The following is a 13082-nucleotide window of genomic DNA, read 5'->3' as shown; positions in this document are numbered from 1 at the left end:
AGGAACCGGCACTCTGAACGGGGGTGGTCTCCACCGCACCCGGCGCACTGGAACCCCGACTTATGACCTCTCCTCTCCCGTCTGTCTTGTTCTGATTGGAGTCTGTGTATTTCCTCCTCCTCCTCGTCAGTCTCGGAGAGGGAATCAACGTCCTCATGGTGTGTGGTCGTGGTGGTGGCTTTTTGGTTTCCCTCTGATCTCTTCTCCTGGGGCTGGCTGGCTTCTGTCGGTGTTGGCTGGGCTCCCGCATTTCATCTGCTGCATGGCGACTGCTGACTTCTTTGCCACTTCGGCTGCGGTGGCCTCAGCTATGGCTTCTGTGACCGTGATGTCTGGGTGGGTCAGTAAACGGCTCTGGATTGTGGGGTCTCTTAGTCTGAGGACCACACGGTCCCTCATGGCCTCGTCCATGTTAGAAAACCCACATGCACCTCCGATGTTCCTTAGCACCGTTATGAAATCTCCGACGCTTTCCCCTTCCTTCTGGTCCCGTCTGTAAAACTCGTGCCTCCGGATGAGGTTGGAGACGGCCGGTGCATAATGAGCCCGTAGTAACTGGTCCAGATCTGGCCACGCCATCTGTTTAACATCCCCAGGCTTGGCCAATGCCTCGACCATTTTGAACACTGCGGGCTCGCAGTGTGTCAGGAACACAGCTCTCTTCCTCTGGTCAGTTGCGTCCTGTAGGTTGTCACTTTCGAGGAACATGAGAGAACCGATCGATATACGATTCCCAGTCCTCTGCCTTTTGATCGAATGGTGTGGGTGGCAAGTTGCTGCCGGCCATCTCGTCAGTTGGTCAGTTCTGGTCGCCACGTGCTCGACTGGTCTCCTTTGCCTCAGTATCCCATCCTCGTTGCCAGTGTTAGATCGTGGGAAAAGAGACTCGAGACCAGTGTGACTTTCAGCTCTTTATTTCTTTGTTAAGATCTGTGCTGGACCTCGGAGCCGCGGTAACCCTTCTTATAGGGATTGCTCGCGGCTTGCAGCCAATGACGGCTCTTTGAATCTCCCGCGATCGGCCGGGCCAATTGCGGGTGATCCTTAGTGAGCCAATCCCAACAGGGTATTTGAACCAATCACTGTGCAGTGTCTCTGGACCAATCAGAAGAGGGTATTCCAAGTATGTTAATATTGAACAACTTCATTTCAGCAACCCAGTTAGGGCCCTGAAGCCATCATTCACGGACGGTTTCCATTGGACCAGATTTCCTCTGAATCTCACCCTTCACTTTCTAAAGAAGCTGCAGGCTAAATTCACAAGATATAAAACTTTACTAACAATGAGGGGAAAAAATCACATTAAGTCACTGTTTAGTTTTGTCAAAATACAAACACAGGAGAGACTCTAAGGCTGCTCAATGAACAGAAAAACAACAGCTTCTAAGTGGGTTAAAAGTATCAAAAAAGAAAAGAAAATGAATAAATGCTGCTGGGAAATCAATTCAGCTGGAAAATCCCCAAGGCCCCTCTTTGGTGTCCAATTTAAAAGCTCTTCAGATCAGAAATTCTTCCAGAGCACCCAAGATTTTAAAGATCATTTTGAGGATCGTTCATGGGATTTATTTGGGCAGAACCTGGGTCTGCATACAAAAGGGCAGGACCTCCAAAGCCCAGAGAAATAAATACAGGTAATCCTCGACTTATGTCCATAACTGACCCCACATGTTTTGTTGCTAGTGAGACATTTGTTAAGTGAGGTTTTTTGCTCCATTTTACAAATTTTCTTCCCACAGTTGTTAAATGAATCGTTGCAGGTGTTAAATTAAAAACCCGGTTGTTAAGTGAATCTGGCTTCTCCACTGACTTTGCTTGTCAGAAGGTTGCAAAAGGGGCTCACGTGATATGGGAAGACTGCAACCGTCATAAACATGAAGCAGTTGCCCAGCATCCGAATCTCGGTCATGTGACAATAAGGACGCTAAAATGGTCATAAGTGTGAAAAATGGTCATGCTGTCACTTTTTTCAATGACATTGCAACTTTGAATGGTCACTAAATGAACTGTTGTAAGTCGAGTCCTACTGCCCATTCCCTCCAGTATGGCCTCCCAGTCCTTCCCAGTCCAAGGCAAAGGCCTGGCCCTCCTTCTTCCTGCTCCTCCCCCCACAATCCCGGAGGCTTCTCAGAGCTTTTGGGCAGAGGGAGCCTCAGATCCACTTCCTGCTCTGGGGAGATTTCGGAATCCAAAAGGGATCAGAGCTTTTCTCCAACAGAAGGAGGGGGGGGGATCGGACTCTGTGTGATCCGGAACTGGCTCATTTCCCTTGTGGGGCTGAACAGTGAGGAAGTCTGAAGTCTGCCTAAGAAGAGAAACGTGTGAATCTAAGGCAGGTTACAGCCATGAATCCACGAATCCACGAATCCTCTTCAGGTCAGTTTGGGCCTGACTGTGTCCAAGCAAGCCACTCTTTTCATGCCCAGCCTCCAGAGGTTCTTCTCTTCTTCTGCCTCCAACCCACCCGATTTGACCTTAAGATCCTGACAGGTTTTTTAGTGCCTTTTGAAAAGCTGCTCCATTGATAAGTTTCTCAGAGCAAACAGCTAGGAAACACCCCCAAGGCCCCTTCCTGATTCCTAAGGAATAATAGTACATTTTAAATATTTTGGATTCTGCGGACTGACCCATGCTGAGCGCTCCTGAAATGGAAGAAGGAGGATTTTGGGTGGTAAAATCCCTGCCTGCCATAGAAAAAAGCTCTGGGGCTATTGGGGTTTTAGGATCGAGGAGAAAGTGAGCATCCTAAAGGTGGATCTTTAGAAACATTATTCAAGGAGCGTTTCTCTCCAGGCTGTTCTCCTGCTGCATCCACAGGGCAGCCTTATCCCGATGCTTCAATGGCACCAGCCTCGGCATCTCCCAAAACACTGAACCGGTCCTCTTTCTAGTCCACTCCCCCTCCCCCTCTGGCCCCTCTCAGAAAGGACCCCAAAGCGTGGATGGGACTCTGCTGCCTCCCCCCCCCAGAAACCAGCCGGGTCCTCCCAGCACTAGAAGCCCCCAAGAGCCCCCGAGCCCTCACCCCAAAGGCAGGAGAGGCAACCCAGGCGGAGGGGTCGGGTGAAGGCAGCCAGGAGATTCGTGAGCTGACCTGATCCCGAGCAAACACTGCTTTCCCACAACCTTCGCTTTGAAACTGAGGAAGGAACTACGCTTGGTGGTGCCCAGGTAGACTGGACTGAGATCTGGAGGGGCCGCCCTTGTCCTGCTCCCAGAGGGGCTCTCCTGGTGGGGGGGTGAGGCAGTAGAGTCCCATCCACGCTTTGGGGTCCCTTCTGAGAGGGGCCAGAGGGGGAGCGGACTAGAAACAGGACCGAATGAGGATTCTCTTTCTGGGAAGAAACTTAGCCAGGTCCCGCTGCCAAAGCAGAATCAAGGCCATCATAGAAGATCCCTCACACCCTGGCAATTATCTTTTTCACCTGCTGCCGTCTGGACGGCTCTTTAGGTCAATAAAATCCCACACCACTAGACTAACAAACACTGAACACTGAATGTTTTTCATTGTGTAAATATGGAGAAAGATATAGGACAAATATATTTGTTTTCCTTGAGACCAATTCATTGCCGCATCCACCAAACACCAGTTTGAAGAGACATGATTTCCTTTCTTCTGGTTGTGTGGATGCACTCCATGGTGGTGGGACTCTTTGACTTTTATATCTCTGAGGCTGTGTGTAATTCCCATCCCAAGATGCCAAGATCTTGAAAGGGGTGGTTGGGAGTGTTCCTGATGTATCTGGGTCAGTTGTCGGAAAAATTATGATTCTTGTTTGGAGAGAAGGTACATTGATATACATACCTTGGTATAGAAGGGAGAGCTGGGTGATTGAGTTAGAGGGGGTAGCACGGGGTGTCAAACTCAAGGCCCGCAGGGTGCTTAAACCCAGCCCATGGGACTAGCCTGGAAATATAAATGCCCGCAGTACCTCTAGTGGCTAAAATGGGCCGTGTGCCTCATTTTCACCCTCCAGCACTCTGCTGGCCGAAACTGGTCTGGAACCCAGGCCCAAGACAGGCTTAAAATGGGCCAAAAATGGGCCCCAAATGACTGAAAAATGGGACTAAAGCTGGCCCTGTTGGAAGACTTATCCTTCTGGGTTCAGTTCCAAGTGGGGAAAAAGACACTGGAAACATGGAGGCTGTTTGGAAAGCTGGTTTAATGGTGGACAGGACCACATGGCTTGGAGTTCCAAAGTGGATGATCACATGCTTCAAGGTGAAAAGAGAAGGGAAGGCCAAGATGCTGAGAGACCCTTATATACCCTCTGTTGGGTACCATCTTAGTGTTTCCTGTTCCTGTGCAAAAAATGTATCCCATTGGCTGTCAGACTCCCGGGGGCAGGGGTCTTAGCTAACTTTGTAGGCTTTGTCTGGACCACATGGCTTCACCTAAGTGCTGGCTGATGAAATCTTCCCAGGCCAAGTGGTGAGATGGGCTGAGGCCTTTGTTATGTAGAATACTCTGGCCCATGCCTTAATGGCCCGCCCATTAACAAAGGTGGGGGTGAGCTTCTGCTTCTGAGGTGAGTTTCTGCTTCTGAGTTTCTACTTCACTTTTTAGGGGAAATATTCTGCTTCTTTAATATTTCCTAGGATATTTCATTTTTCTAGGAGAGGGATGGGGGCTAACTTCCTACAGCCCCAAAACGGGCCAAAATGGGTCCCAAATAGCCAAAAAAATGGGCCCAAAACAGGCCCATTTTCAGCCAGCAGAGTGCTGCAGAAGGTATCCGTCCCCCCCCGCCAGCCCGTAGAGGAGAACTACAATGCTGATCCGGCCCTTGGAGAAATACAGTTTGACACCCCTGGGGCAGCAGAAGCATCCTGGTGGTGATGTGGAGAGGAAGGGCCATTCTTGGGAACATCTGGTCTTGTTTTTGAATCTATTCCCATTTTACAGACCTGGGCTTTTACTCTCAGTGCCTGACTACAAGATTGTTTGTGGTCCTGGATGAATACACAGCTCTTAAGGCCTGTGCCACAGTCCAGAATGGGAGTTAAATGACATGGTTGTCCATGGAGAGGGTCTCTTCCTGGGAGAGAGGCTCCAGTTCCTCTTTCTCTGGACATTTTGCCTGGTCTGTCAAAGACAAACCATGTTTGGAATAGGAACAAGGAGATGCTTTACTTACAAATTGTAGTGTGGAAAAGTAAAGGGCCTGAATATTGTTAGGTGTTGCCATTTTAGGAAAAAAATGCACTGAGTAATTGTGAAAGGGAGAGGCCTCCATAAACAACTGCAAAGTGATTGCAGGATTGAGGATTGATGGATAAAACCATGAGAAAAATGCCATGGAAGATTATTTCAATGTATCATTAGTGTCACAGGATCGCAAGATTACTATATGTACAAAGTTAGAAAGAATTCAGCACTACTCACCACTGAGGAATGGTTGGTGAAATTGTCAAACTTGCCGAGATGGACAAACTGACATCTTTGATTAGAGAACGGATAATATCTACATTTATTGGTGACTGGAACACACTTAACGACTTTTTGCATAAAAAGTCCACAAAAATGAATGTGCGATTTATGATTTTCATGATTAGACAGGATAGATTATAGAAAAAAGAAAGCCACAATGTAACTTTAGACAGAGAGTTTAAAATATTTCAGACTTTATTTTTGGTTTTCTCTGTTTTAATTTAGTTTATATTAGACTTTATTAGAAGAGTGCCAGGGTGTGCCTTGTGAAGAAGGGGGGGTGCTCTCCTCCCGAGTCATCAGGTCAGCCTGTACTGTTCCTGCCTTCTCTCCACTCTCCGTGCTCTGGGATCAGGAGGAGGCGGTCCTTGCTCATCACTCTTCATTTCCACTGCCTGCCCTCTCTCAGCCATCCTGCCCCTGTTCCTCCCTGCTAGCAAGCCATCCCAAACCTGAGGGGTCCGAGGCTGCCTCATCCTGCTCCTCCTGGAATTCCTCTGAAGCCAACAAGGCCACCCCCTTGACCTCCGTCAGCCCCAGCTCTGACTCGTCCTCCTCCACAGATTCAGGCTCTGACGGGGGCATGACAGTCCATGAAGGGACTAAGACTAACATCTCCTCTTAGATTGCCACCATGCTGGCCTCCTACAAAATCCAGGAGGTATATGTATAATGTTCTGCAGCCTAATTCCCATGCTGTAGGGGACACTAGGAACAGCTGCCACATCTGAGCAGAATGAGAAGATAAGCAATCCCTGCACCAAAGTTTCTATTACACTTATGTCAACTCATAAAATATTTCTGTGGCCTTTTAGAGTTTCCAACAGAAAGGGAGGGGGGAATAGTGTAGCAGCTAAAAAAATGAAACTGCATTCCATGGCTGTTTCATAAATAGTTTCCAGGCGACTGAAATTTCTGCCATGCAAAATTCTAACTGGAGAGTATGATTGATGATTCTTGGCTATGGATGTGTCCCATTGGAGAATATGAATTATGATACACCCAGGGGGTGGGGGAAACCAGGGTCAAGGGTGACAATGAATGATGTGTCTCAGAGTCGGCTACACCCAGGTAGCACTGGCATGTCTTCTCCTAATAAATCTTCTCCAAGCTTTGAAATTCAGGCTAGAGACTCATGATTTAAATGGGGGTCACTACTGGAGTCCTGACAACTTGCTTCTTCATAACAACCGCCATGTCTATAATATTTTTATTTTTCTGTGAAAAAAGCAGCTCACACTATTGCATGTTGTTAATGTCATCTTTTCATTCTTTTTCAGATCAACTCTGTTTTTTAGGAGAACAAAATTCAGTGGCATTCAGGCCCCTTCTGCTTCTATTACACAGTTTGTAGAAAAAGCATTTCATTTTCCTTGTTTCAAACACTATTTTTCAGAGGAAGGCTAAACAAGAAAGTCACAAAAAGATGATTTAGATTCTTCCTTGGTGGAGATTGAAAGGATCTTGTCCCTAAAAAACACAACTAAAATTGTGAATTTTTAGAACGTCCCACCTAACCCCACTATATATTGCTGGCATATCAACAAGATTCCCATTGCACAAGTGTCATGTCTCAAAAATCTGGGTGTGGCATTCTAAGGCCACTGGACAGATCTGGCACCTTGAGGATTTAAAAAAACTTCAATGGATATCTTAGAATTTTATTGTACAAGGTTGGGGACAATATTTTCCAATCACTTTTAAATATTTCCACCAAAATTGTTGATCTCCTCATGTACGGAAAACAACTTGGACTACTTTCTAGATGTGGACAGTTGGAAAATGTTGAAAGTTAAAATTCCTCTGGCTCACATTTCTACCTTTTTTCTGGTTGTTAGCTGTTCCTTTGTATTCAGGTCTGGCCTCAGAATGATAATGAAGCACTTGGGAATGAAAATGCAGCCCAGCAGCCCAGCATTGGAGGAGAAGATGGAGAAGACCTGCACAGCCACCATGTATTTCCCTTTGGTACTCAGGTAGGTGGGCACAAAAGTCACCCAGACACTGCAGAAGACCAGCATGCTGAAGGTGATCAGCTTGGCTTCATTGAAGGCCCCTGGCAGATTCCTGGCCAGGAAAGCCACTGTGAAGCAGATGGCAGCCAGGAAGCCAAGATAGCTGAGGGTGATGTAGAACATGAGAACAGATCCTTCGTTGCATTGCAGGATGATCTCTCCAGGCTGGGAGTGAAGGTCAGAGTCAGGGAATGGGGCAGACACTCCCAGCCAGATGGAACAGATGATAATTTGGCCGGCAGAACAAGAAAGGATGATGGAATTGGCCAAGCTTTTCCCCAACCATCTCTTCACTCGGTTTCCTGGTTTTGTGGCCAGGAATGCCAGCACCACTGTGATTGTTTTGGCCAAGAGAGAAGAAACAGCAACTGAGAAAACGATGCTGAACACTGTTTGTCGAAGAAGACAGGTGGCTTTCCTTGGTTGGCCAATAAAGAAAAAGGAGGACAAGAAGCAAAGCAGGAGGGAAATCAAGAGGATGTAAGAGAGGTCCCGGTTGTTGGCTTTGATAATGGGAGTTTCTCGATATTTAATGAATATAATTAAGACGAATGCTGTGATTAGGAACAAGAGTAGGGCAAGAGAGACCAGGATGATGCCCAGATGTTCATCATAAGACAGGAAGGTTATAACTTTGGGGATACATTGGACTCGGATCTCATTTGGATATTTATCATCTGGACACTTGGTGCATATTTCTGTATCTGGAAAAAATATTTTTTGAAAAATATTCTGTTACATTTCAAGAAATACCATTTTGGGGAGAAAAGTTGTTAATAGGAACATTTTCCAAGATCCATTTATTAGCATCTCCACAGAAAGATAACGTCTTTTTCTAAAAACTTTATGGCTAAGGTCTAAGAAATTGAGGGAAGTCCGAGAACCTGAATGATAAGAGCCGTGGTGGCACAGTGTTAGAATGCAGTACTGCAGGCTACTTCTGCTGACTGCTAGCTGACTGCAATTTGGCAGTTCAAATCTCACCAGGTTCAAGGTTAACTCAGCCTTCCATCCTTCCGAGATTGGTAAAATGAGGATCCAGATTGTTGGGGGCAATAGGCTGACTCTAGTATAAACCGCTTAGAGAGGGCCGTGAAGCCATATTTAAGTCCGTGCTTTTGCTATTTTCTGCTTAATGTTGAATACTTTGCTAGCACCCAATATTATTAAATATAATGTAAATAATGAGCCATTTAATCTTTCTTTCTCAGTCCTGCCAGGTGGCAATTTTTAATATACTGGACTCAAAGGATGCCTATCTTTTGAAATCTACTTGCTGGCAGATAAAGCTGGCCCTGCAGATAATTCAGAATGGCTAATGGGAGCAGTGGTAGTATATGTGGTATGAGGTGCACCCATAACTGTCCACTGTCAACTCATAAAATAGTTCTATGGTCTTTTTAGAGTTGCCATCGAAAGGGAGGAGGGAAAGGGGTTTGAAAGAGCAGTGCGGCAGCTTGGAAACCAAAAGTGCATTCCATAAGTAGTTTTCCAAGATAGTAACTAGGTGACTGAAATTTCTGCCATGCAGAATTCTAACAGGAGGACATGATTGATGATTCTTGGCTATGGATGTGTCTCATTGGAGAATATGAATTATGATACACCCAGGGGGTGGGGGAAAACCAGGGTCAAGGGTGACAATGAATTGTGTGTCTCAGAGTCAGGTACACCCAGGCAGTGGGTGTAGTGGGACATGTTAACTCCCAATAAATCCTTTTGAAGTTTTTGAAGTTTGGCTCGAGACTCATGATTTAATTGAGATAACTGCTGGAATCCTGACATCCACAACACTTCATCGTGGACCAGAAATACCTTCACAATGACCCTAAATGGAAGTACCATATAGTACGTATTGCAATAATGCTCCCAGGAGGTGAACCTAAGATAATTCCTGAAGAAATCAGGTATTTCCCGAAGGTAAATGTAGCATGTCACATCTCAACTATAAAGTAGAAGAGACATTTATTCTGGCAGTAAGTAAAGCTTCCCCAATCTGCCACACCCTCTTCTCCTAGCCCCTCCTTCAATTTCTTTCTGCCTTCCTTCCACTTTGATAAGAAAATGTGCAGCTTGAAAATAAACAGCAACAACAAACATTTGAACTTCAATCTACATTTTAACTTCCACTTTCATCATCACGCTCTGGATAATTCTTCTTTCATGAGCCCTGTCCTTTTTTTTTCATTGTGACCCACCTTCCTGAGTGGAGATTGTCCCCTCTGGACAACGAATGCAGTCATAGCAGCACACAGGCTCTCCTTGTTGTGCCCGCTTGACAAATCCAGGATGACAATTTTCCACACATTTGGACTGAGGCAGAGACTAAGCACGGAAACAGTGAATGCCAAAGAAAATATGTTAAGATTCACCATCCTTGAAGAATGGATGTAGACATGATCAGTAGCCAAATTGCTTCTGGGCTTCAATTACGTACGTATGAAATTTCTCACTAGTTCCAAATGTTTTTAAGGATTATATTACAAGAAAGTAATTTACCATTTAAGAAAATCTGGAGTGATGGAACTATGTAAAGTTCCAACCATTAAGGCCTTATTAATATGCATTCCTCCATTCTTTATCTATCCATGTTTTAAAACTATAATGATCTACTTATACTCCTCCTTCTCCTTCTCCTTCTCTTACTCCTCTTTCTCTTTTTCTTATTCTTCCTCCTCTTCCTCTTTCTCTTCCTCTTCCTCCTCCTCCTCCTCCTCCTCCTCCTCCTCCTCTTCCTCCTCTTTTTTTTCTTATTCTCCTCCTCCTCCTCCCTCCTCCTCGTGTCTGCAGGTGCAGGTTTCAGGACAAACAAGCACCATCTTTTGTGATCAAATGCAGCATCTGTCCAACTGGGCACTTTTCATGTCAGCATTTGTTGTATGCTAATGATCCAATGATCTATTTATACTAAATTTTGCAATAAAGTGTATTCTAATTTTTTTTTTGTTAAATATGCATTTTATTGAAAACAAAATTGATGAAGAAAGAAATTTCTGACTCAGCATGCTTGGAATGGATCCTAAGATGTTGAAAACAGGATAGAACGCAACATTCCGCCCACCTTGTTGAGTAACTGTAGCCGTAACAGAGCATTTTGGTAGATAACAAGTCTCTGCCTTTCAAAACTCCCCACTTTCTGTAATATGGTATCATTCATGGAGAAAACCAACAAGCTCCCAATGTTGAGATCTGCTGCTACATCTCCATTTTGGTCCAAGTACAATTTCCTCTGGGAAAGATTGCAAAACTCATTCTTCTCCAGAAATGGAGGGAACTAGAATGGAAGGAATTTTAAAAGCAGATACCTTGGTTTCTTACCCCAAGAAGCAGTCAGCTGCTTCACACGGGACAGCGGATTGCCGCGTGTCAGCTGATTGAAGACACAGGGAAAATGCAGGATTGCAGAACGTCAGTATCAAACCCTTTGCATGCGCGCAAAGCGCGTCTACCAAACCATGCCCACAGAAATGGTGAGAAAAAAAGTTAAATCCCACCACTGCCCAGCCTGGTAACAAAACATACGGAAACCAACCCACAAGCTCGGAGAACGACTCTTCACCTTCACCTTCAGTTGTGTTCACTATTGTTCCAGACTGTTGGACATGGAAATATAGGCTATCAAAAGAAAAGAGATTCTGGCTAAATGAGAGAAAAGGCATCCTAAAAGGTGGAACAGTTTTAGAACTGAGCCAGTAAAGCAGAGAAGTTCAGTTTTCCTTAAAAGGATGGTCCTTATGCAAAGACAGAGCAGCCATAAATAAGAGAAGCCTTAACTTGAATTCCTGCAGGGAGGAGAGATTTTCCTAGGCGGTCTCAGAAGCTCCTTTAAATTTATAAAGGTAAAACCCTATGATGGCAGTCACAAAATCATAGATACAAGAATGTATTTTAATATTCATACATTCTTTTAGAATCAATAGTACAACGTCAACATTGTTCTGTCATGGCATAAACTCTTTGGAAAATTATCCCCTGGTCAATTAGATTGGCAAATCAGTTGGCCTCTTGTAACATGAAGAGGTTGAGATGGTTCCTCTCCTCATTTGGATTCATTCTCCAAAGGAACTAATTTTGATAGACCCTTGTTGGGGCATCATACCTGCCAAGGCTGCAGCCTTGTAGCCGCCAAACTCTCTTTGCCCTCCTTCCTTCTGCTCCTGGATCTGGAGAAATACGCAGCATTAAGGACATGAGCCAGAGTCATAACAATACTGTAAGCATAGTCAGCATTTGTTATCCGTCTTCTGTTCCTTTGGTTTTGGGTCTCTAGTGGTGCTTTCTGGGTGCATCTTCTCCGGCCTTTTATAGAAAAGACATGCTTTGAAAAAGAACAGTGAAAAGACTGATCTTCAAACTGTGGATCTACAAAGAAATAGGGTTCAAAGGCAGAATCTTTTGTCCTTTCTTCCACCTGAAAAGCAAAGGTCCAAATACTATGAATGTATTTGAGAAGTCTGTGTCTTTTCATTGAATATGTTCCCAAGCCTGTCATGATCCAGACTTTCTGTTGGATGGGTCCTATCAAACTTTCAAATGCTGAATGGAAAGGAAGAATTCTGTCAAAAATGGAAACATATTCTATGAAGTGAACATAGACGTTGACTTGTTTCCACTTATAGAAGGCATGTGTGATAGGCATTGTGTGTCCAGTTGTTGAGAATAGTTGAGATATGACAACACAAATTCCATTCCTGATAAGCATAGGAGTAAATCTCCTCATGAAATTCTCTCCATTCTCTGTGTCTGAAGCAAAGAGACCAATCAAACTCCATCCAAAATGGAGGAGCAGTTGGACAATTCCTGGGTAGAGGAACCCATTTTTGGGGAGTATCCGATGGAAAAAAGGGAATTGACTTTTATCACTCAGATCCTCTGAAGCAATTCTCTCACTGATCTGAAAAAGCAATGAAGACTGTTGTGTTATATTTGGGGTCAGATCAAGGCCTAAATATTATCTTGTAATAAATCAATGTGAATATATTATAATATAATATATTCTAGTATATTGTATATTCTAATATATTGTGAATATATTAGAATATATATTAGAATAATATATTGTTGATTAACCACTAGGCCAAGGTGCAAAATATTAAAAATCAAATTGTTAACAAGACTACATGGAATACAAAACATTAAGTAAAGAAAGAATAATTACAAATCATATTTCTGTACTACAGTTTAGCAAAATGGGATGCACACGTGCAGATGTCAGCTGAAATGTTTAGTTCCATAAAAATTCTTCACACTAATTGGAATTTGTTCAACTTTAAAATAATGTTATTATTATGACTAAGATTATGGACAAAACATAAGCTTCCCAATACTGCTGTACCTTCCTTTTGTACAGAAAACTCTTTTGTGCTACACCTTTCTATTGTACAGAAGATCCTTTAATGAACCGAGAGCCTCTCCTCATCTTCACAAGTGTGCAGCAGAAACCCCCAAAGCAATGGGGATGGTGTTATGAGAGAATTTGGCTGCTTTGAACTTTGCCCCCTCCTGGCTTTGGTCTACCCAATTGGGAATTATATTATCAGGCCGTAATATTGATGTGGATGAAAGAGTGGATTGTTTTAAGAAATACTATGCTGTTAACATTGGAAGGGCATGGTCTACAATTGGGGTGGCATGCTTTT

General features: G+C 44.2%; 1 protein-coding gene across 1 annotated transcript; it reads right to left on the bottom strand.

Annotated features, from left to right (window-relative positions):
• Positions 1 to 7218: 7218 nt before the first annotated feature.
• Positions 7219 to 12862, bottom strand: LOC113427635 (vomeronasal type-2 receptor 26-like). The gene is made up of 5 exons (XM_087958826.1): positions 12827 to 12862; positions 11543 to 12337; positions 10505 to 10717; positions 9642 to 9768; positions 7219 to 8147 (listed from the first exon to the last, which is right to left on the bottom strand). Exons 1-5 carry the CDS (start codon positions 12860 to 12862, stop codon positions 7237 to 7239), a joined length of 2082 nt encoding a protein of 693 aa, XP_087814952.1. The 3' UTR covers positions 7219 to 7236.
• Positions 12863 to 13082: the final 220 nt, after the last annotated feature.

Source organism: Notechis scutatus, chromosome 2 (assembly GCF_049901735.1).
Source record: "Notechis scutatus isolate UNSWTSFEM ecotype Mainland chromosome 2, rNotScu1.2, whole genome shotgun sequence".
In the NCBI taxonomy this organism is placed as follows: domain Eukaryota; kingdom Metazoa; phylum Chordata; class Lepidosauria; order Squamata; family Elapidae; genus Notechis; species Notechis scutatus.
The sequence above is the reverse complement of the archived record's forward strand: the minus strand, read 5'-3'. Positions and strand labels throughout refer to the sequence as shown.